General features: G+C 34.0%; 1 protein-coding gene across 5 annotated transcripts in view; it reads left to right on the top strand.

Moving 5' to 3' along the window:
* The window catches only part of LOC106461479 (ELAV-like protein 4), a 71,414-nt gene extending 64,532 nt beyond the window's left edge, over positions 1–6,882 (top strand). For all 5 annotated transcript variants that reach the window (XM_022388447.1, XM_022388449.1, XM_013921304.2 and 2 more), the window contains exon 6: positions 2,557–6,882. In XM_022388447.1, coding sequence (XP_022244155.1) covers positions 2,557–2,881 — 325 coding nt within the window. In that variant the 3' untranslated portion in view covers positions 2,882–6,882. The remainder of the gene's footprint in view (positions 1–2,556) is intronic.
* The last annotated feature ends 813 nt before the right edge of the window (positions 6,883–7,695 follow it).

Raw genomic sequence — 7,695 nt, 5'->3', positions numbered from 1 at the left:
CACATTTCCTAACCCCCCAGTGGCACAGCGGTATGTCAGCGAACTTTCAACGCTAGAAACCGAGTTTTGATACCCGTGGTGGGCATAGCACAGATAGCCCATTGTGTATCTTTGAGCTTAACTTCAAACAAACACATTTGCTACAAAGCATTTTATGCTAATATTTATGGCTGTGTTATATTCTAAATTCCTTTGAGTTGAATTAACATTGAAATACCTTTAGAAAACATGGGAACACGAAAATCATACAGCTAAATTACTACAAAAATATCTTGTTTTTTTAACATGTCATAACGTGAAGTTGAAATAATAATAATAAACCCTTTTCAGTCATTTTCCTGGGCAATTTGCATGCGCAATAGTTATATCAAGAATAACGCCTTCCATACACGTTGTTGCCAAGCGAGGATTAAATCCTACAGAGTTTTATCATTGCATACGTGGATTATGCACAACATTTTTACTCTGCATAAAACTCTTCACACTTTAACCTACGTTTATCTACATATCTTTTAGTGTGACATGTTTGCAAACTGGCATTCGTTATTGCGTTCAATCAAATGTTTCAAATAATTTCATTAAGTCAAATAAAAACAAAAGAAATAGCCCCGTGCATTGGCTTATTGATACACAAAGTTAGGTGGAATGAAGTAAACATGTTTATTCAAAAACATGGCTAGATGGGGTGAAGTTAACAGTGTTATTAATAAAGATGTCAGGGTGAAATTAAGTTAGTAGTGTGTATTATTATTATTTTGTTTAAAGTTTAAGTATGTGTAACCCAGTTACTAGTGTAAAGCTACTTAAAAATTCCGTGAAACTGTTTATTCGGCATGAAAATGAAATTATAACTGTAGGAAATATATCGTAAGTTACTTTACAACTTTTTTTACCAATTCGATCCCTCATTTTCCAGATCATAGAAACATATAAACCTGTAAACCCGCATTCCTTAATTTTGAAATATACTGACCACAGGGAAGGCAGCTACAGTATCCTTCCACCAATTATCAACGCTAAGGTATTGACTGTTGCTTATATATTGCACCCGCAACGTAAAGTACAAAAAGAAAGCAAAGCAGTACTGGTAATTTATGAGAACCAAAGGCGAAATGCTTAATGACTTACGTGGACATGCTTTGTACTCGCTTTTATTGCAATTATTTGTATATTCCTCGTAGTATGTTTTCCAGAATGTTTATTTACTTTTTGAAACTACTTTATTCTAAGTTATTCATGATAGGATATTTGTTAATTAAAGTAATAAACTAGACTATAAAATAAAATGTTTCTGGAAGTTCGAGATCAATATGGTTATTGAAAAACACATACTTGCAAGGGTAGCATTGATGTTTACATGGAAAGTAAAGTATTATTTATAGGAAACACTAATACAAAGGTTGATTATGTTTTGTTAAACGATTTTGGAGCTTCATCAAGTGATTACAGTCCATATCGCCACGTCCGGTCGTGCTCTATTTAATGATGGCACATCTTGGTAATTGCCCTGCAGTGTAGTTTCAGTTGAAAAAGGCTCCATTCCAAAGTGTCATGTTCAAAGCACGCCATTCTTCCCTTATGCGTTTTCTAAACCATTTAGTATACGAGAACAACGGTTTTCCATCACCCGTTTCAATAGTCCGATCACACATAAAGCCATAGTTGCTGCATCCGGCAACTTATCAGGTAAATCTTTGTATGGAATAGCACGAATACCTGTTTCATTCTCCAGCTGCTTGAGGTATGCAACGGTTAGACAGACGGTGTGGCTGGAAGCCTTATCTTGATGTGCACATACCCTGTTGGCCTCGCTTCCAGACTGAGGTCCCTTTCTATTATGTTACGTATTGTTGCCTTTGGCATATGGACTGTTTTTGCCACTGATCCTTGTATTCGTGGATTCCCATCTGTTATATGACGCCATACTTTGCTTACCATGGATAAGGTACAACTTGTTGCAAGTCTCTTTCTGGGTGGTCCTGGTGTCCCAAATTAAATAACATGCCTTTGTTGTCCAATTCCATTACATACATGTGATATCCCCATTTTGAAAACTAAATCCCTGATCCGAACATCTCTTTATAGTGTGAGTATAAGAATATTTTACGTCGGAAAACGTAGTTACACACTCTTTCCAAAGGCGATCGATTTTTGGTAGCATCACACACACTACCTCTGCTCCGCCAAACAATGTCTGATACATTCCTTTCTACCGCGACTTTATATCAGCTGGTTGTCACGTGAGTTGCTGATTTACATGTAGAAAATCGTTTAAATATAACATATTCAACCTTCTGTATTTTTTTTTTACAAGGAGAGGAAAATATATTATTAATGCAAAATAAGATTACCAGGAAATGATACTACTCGAAGCCTAATCAGTAAGTGATATGATTATCGGGATTGTTGTTCTGAAGTAGTTCATGTGTGTATGATGAATTTCATTATTGAAATTAATTTCACTTTAGGACTGTTGTGGATTAGACCTCTGAATGTAAGATTTGCATATTTCATGTAACTGGATTGAGATAGTGTATCACCATGGTTTCTTTATAGGTACTCTCCTATTGCTGGTGACCTTCTGGCTGCCAACCCTCTGTTGGCAGGTAATGCTGTGAATGGATCCGGATGGTGTATGTTTGTCTACAATCTAGCTCCAGACACAGAAGAAAATCTTTTGTGGCAACTTTTCGGCCCCTTCGGTGCAGTTCAAAGCGTGAAGGTGATCAGAGATCTGCAGACCAACAAGTGCAAAGGTTTTGGATTTGTTACCATGACCAACTACGACGAAGCTCTGGTAGCCATTCAAAGCCTGAATGGCTATACCCTCGGTAACAGGGTACTTCAAGTATCCTTCAAGACTAACAAATGTAAAGCATAAGGCCCTTTAACCCTTAATGCCGCGAGTGATTCAACTGAGTGAAGTGAGGGAGAGGTTATCTTGATGGATAGTTGGAACTTCTTAATCTCTCTCCTCTAATTTTGAAAAGAAAGAGGACAGTATAAAAACTCGTTTGGAATATCTGTAATCGCTACAAGTCGTCTGTTGACTATTCAGAAATCCTAGTCATCTGTTGTATTTATTGGTCAAAATTTTCTATGCCAGAAATTCCTGAAATCCAACCTTAAAAAACCGAGATGTAATTCGCAAAAATTATATATTATTGGAAAAAACAAAGTTGTAACGCAACGCATTTTAAAATGACATACTATTTGTAAAGACATTCATAGGATTGTTAAAAAAACTGCTTTTTTCTGGCATTAGAACATCGTTTTTCGTAATCTAAAATTATTTTCAAAATTTAGATGTAACCATGAGGTCGTATTACTTTGTTGTTCACTTTCTTCTTTCTGGTTATAAGGATGAACCACCAAGAAGAACCATAAAACTCTAGTCAACGTAGGCCAAACAAACTGGCCGATACCAGCCACTTAGTTTTACAGTAAATAAGTATTTATTCATTTTAATTTATTTAGAAAATTTTCGGTTGTAGGAAATAATCCAATAGTAGCTGGATTTCCTTTATGTCTGTTAGTGCTTGTCGTATCATAAGTAACCTAATACTCTTCTCTTGATACTTTAGAAAGTAGACCAAGAAACATATAAATGGTAAATTAAATTTGCACCTTTTATGTTCGTTTCAATTATGGGCGATTATTTTTACTTTGCCATTGATTCGTTTTCATTTTGCATGTTTTTATTTAGTTTTGAAGCCATTAGATGGCTCATTAATACTCTGTAACCTCTTTTTTTGTTTGAATTAAATGGCTTTCATTTGCAATTTATTGTTTGCTTGATTTAATTTATGTTTTTGTTTAAATAACTTCCCAGCCCTCTGTTTTTGTTTTTGGTTTTTATAATTATGGCCCTAAAATAGATATGTTTAATAATCTGCATGCAGTTATTTTTGTCTCAGTTTTTTTTTTTTGTGCATGTTTAGAAATTAGGGGGGAAATGTTTTTGAAGGAGCATAATGTATTCCTGTGTATCATGCCACCCATCTTTTTCAAGCACCATAACATATGAAATTCAAAAGATTCAAACCACTACCACAGCCAATATCTTCACTTCCACGAGAGAAGTATATTTTTATAGATTATATTCATAGAAAAATCTTTGATGAGAGCAAGGCTCTTGGCGTAAGAAGGGAATTCGAATCACGTTACATTCTGATGATACTCATAATTAAATACTCCTACGCTACGTAAATTGGTTCTTCCAGGAGGGGGCGCGACTGTTTTACCCGTCGAATTAAAGGAAGACATTCACAAATAAAATACTCGTACATTGAAGAATCTTTGGATATAATAAATACTCTAATAAGTGCAAAGCATACAAACACTGTTAATATAGGCGTCGTGAAATATATTGTACAGAATACAACGTTAAAGTAGGTTTTTGATAAAAAAAAAATATGCGTTATTCATGCCTATAAGGCATATGTTAACAATGAAGGCTTAAATGGCCCAAAATATTTATTGGTAATGATGTAATAGTGGAATGTTAAGTTCAAACCGATTCGAAAGTTTCGATTCAATTTAGTAGAGTTTGTTCTTGCTTTTAGGAAAATGTTCTTAGTCCGCCATATACTCTCACATAAGAATTCTTCTATATGACATAAACTGTTGGTTCATGACATTTTTCTAATTTCTGATCTCACGGTATTGTTACAAAGGCCTTGCAGCCGGTGCTGTTTATTGCCAAGTGTGTGCAATACTGTATGCAACTTCTAATCGATAATCTGTACTTCAATTTGTGAGTTTACTTTTAATTCCAACTTCGATAAATTTTGATACTGAATTGAATTTGAATATTACAGTAGATTCAACCTTAACTAGATGCATTCCACAGTTCTTGGAGCAATGTGTTGCGAACTAAGCAGCTATTGCTGCTAGAGGCGATTACTTGAGGTTTTTCTTCGGTGTGGTTTTATCTTGGTTTATTCCTGTGATTTTATAAATCATTCCATTTTAAATATTTTAGATATCTTAAGATTTATGATGCAATAACATACTTCTGGCCGTTGTGGGCAGTAATCACTCCCGGAGAAAACTGACCGTTTTGCGAAAAGTGCAACGGCCACACAATTCTATTTATCTATCATTACATCTCAGGAAGAAACAACCTCTTCTATGAAAATAGTAAAATTCACGAATTCTGTCGCTAAGTTTTTGTTCTTATATATTAAGGAACTGATTGAGAGTTTAGAAAGAATCGGACATACGCCAACGTGTTGAATGACATAGGAAGGAAGATACATATATTTGCCCATCATAGAATGACCTTTGTTACAGTAAAGAACGAAAATAATACATTTTATCTGGTATGAATTTTACCGTTATTTTGTAATTACTTATTCAATGTTACCACTACAGAGGTTACTTAGTAATATATAAAAAAATCAATAAAAATATTCTCAACCTCTTCGAAGTCTTAGGTAATATTTTCGGAGTTCTAAATGTTATAATAACAGTAGAACAAAATTTCATATCTCTACAAGTACGTTTATTTTTTATGTGCCCCAAGTAAGGTTCTACGTTAAGAGCGCTTAATCTATGAACATATGCGACGTAATCTTCCGTAGATTTTCATAATTCTTAAAAATAAACCTCCTCTATACGTGAAGTATAAGATTATTGTTGAATATCAAGCAGATATATTTTGGATGTTATTATGAGTATTTCATGACCTGCAGGTTGTATATGTATGAATATATTAATATTAATCTTATGTAGTTGTTTCTCTAGTTAACAAAACATAAAATATCCCTTTTTTATTTTTATCCCATTTTTTCCTCCATATTAACCTGTATCATGTTTGTCAAAGGGATTGAGGATAAGGTTACAAACGGTTGACAGTGATATATTTCATTCTTTTTTACATTGTTTTCCGTTTAGCATTTAACTAACCTATATCATGTTGATCAAAAGGATTGAGGATAAGGTTACAAACGGTTGACAGTGATATATTTCAGTCTTTTTTACATTGTTTTCAGTTTAGCATTTAACTAACCTTGTATCATGTTGATCAAAAGGATTGAGGATAAGGTTACAAACGGTTGACAGTGCTATATTTCATTCTTTTTTTACATTGTTTTCAGTTTAGCATTTAACTAACCTTGTATCATGTTGATCAAAAGGATTGAGGATAAGGTTACAAACGGTTGACAGTGATATATTTCATTCTTTTTTTACATTGTTTTCAGTTTAGTATTTAACTGACCTTATATCATGTTGGTTAAAAGGAATGAAGACATAGTTACAAATGGTTGGCGATGACATATTTCATTCCTCTTTACGCCCTTTTTTCAAAATGGTGCTATAATATATGAAATCAATTAATGGAAATCAACCCGGCGTTGTTTAAGGGCGTTTTGTTTCGCGGTTTTTACGTTTTGAATGGCTGAAAAGGGTCTTAACTACCATGTAAGAATGCTTCCCTTTAATCAGTGTTGATCAAAAAAGCGGGAAATGATGTAAAGTCAAGCGACCCCTTGTTTCGCGGTTTTTACGTTTTGAATGGCTGAAAAGGGTCTTAACTACCATGTAAGAATGCTTCCCTTTAATCAGTGTTGATCAAAAAAGCGGGAAATGATGTAAAGTCAAGCGACCCCTTGTTTCGCGGTTTTTACGTTTTGAATGGCTGAAAAGGGTCTTAACTACCATGTAAGAATGCTTCCCTTTAATCAGTGTTGATCAAAAAAGCGGGAAATGATGTAAAGTCAAGCGACCCCAGGTTCCTGTCTTCAAATTCTTCTGTTGCTTTCCTTGTGAATTCCCTTCACGCTGTTAAAAATTATTATTTAGATTTTAAAATCTTGGTCCCCTCTTCAGTATCCTTGTTTTCTAGTCAGTATTTTTAAATCGGCCATTCTAGTTAAAGATGCTATAAGCAAGATATGGAGTATACTTGCGTGATAACATTACATAAAATTAAGTTCCAAGATACAGTGACTCTGAGGAAACCTGTTTATTAAAGTGGTATTTTAAAAAGAACAACGCATCAGGATTGTGTATACAAATGTAGCCTACTTAATTAGCCATTATTACAATGTACTTAATTACACCTAGACTAGTTTTTTGTGATAACTGTCAATATGTGTTGCTTTGCAGTACATTGGTGTTCAGTTGTGATGTGTATTATTGTAGCGTTTCAGTAATTATATAGTGTTAATTTTTTGTCAACTAAAACTATTTTAGATTATTGAAAAAGCTTCTCTTGCTATAGAGTAGGCTTTGAACTCGTATATAAACTGTTTTATCGTATAGTAATTTTAATATTCTTGATTTAATCTTTAATGGTACTTAAGAGTAATTGTTGGTGTCTCTTGATGTTAATACTAATGTTTGCATCTATCTCCCACAAATTTGGTATAATTTGAGTTAAATCGAGTGCAACGCCATCTACTAGTATAGATGCGAACAGAATGCGAACTTTCCGCCTACTTAACTGGAATGGCCAAATTTTCCCAAGGGATTTCTTCGAGTTTTCAAGTATGCCTTGCTTGCCAGTCACAGTTTGTGTTTTGACTGTTCTACGGAAAGCTTAATAAATCCTAAAGGGCTAAAACGTTTAACGCAGAGAAGGAAAACAAGAAATTGCGATGTTGAAAAGGATGCGATATATATATAAATATACATCTATCTATTTATATATATATATACACACACACATCTATATATATATATATACAC

Source organism: Limulus polyphemus, unplaced genomic scaffold (genome assembly GCF_000517525.1).
Source record: "Limulus polyphemus unplaced genomic scaffold, Limulus_polyphemus-2.1.2 Scaffold968, whole genome shotgun sequence".
Classification (NCBI taxonomy): domain Eukaryota; kingdom Metazoa; phylum Arthropoda; class Merostomata; order Xiphosura; family Limulidae; genus Limulus; species Limulus polyphemus.
The sequence above is the reverse complement of the archived record's forward strand: the minus strand, read 5'-3'. Positions and strand labels throughout refer to the sequence as shown.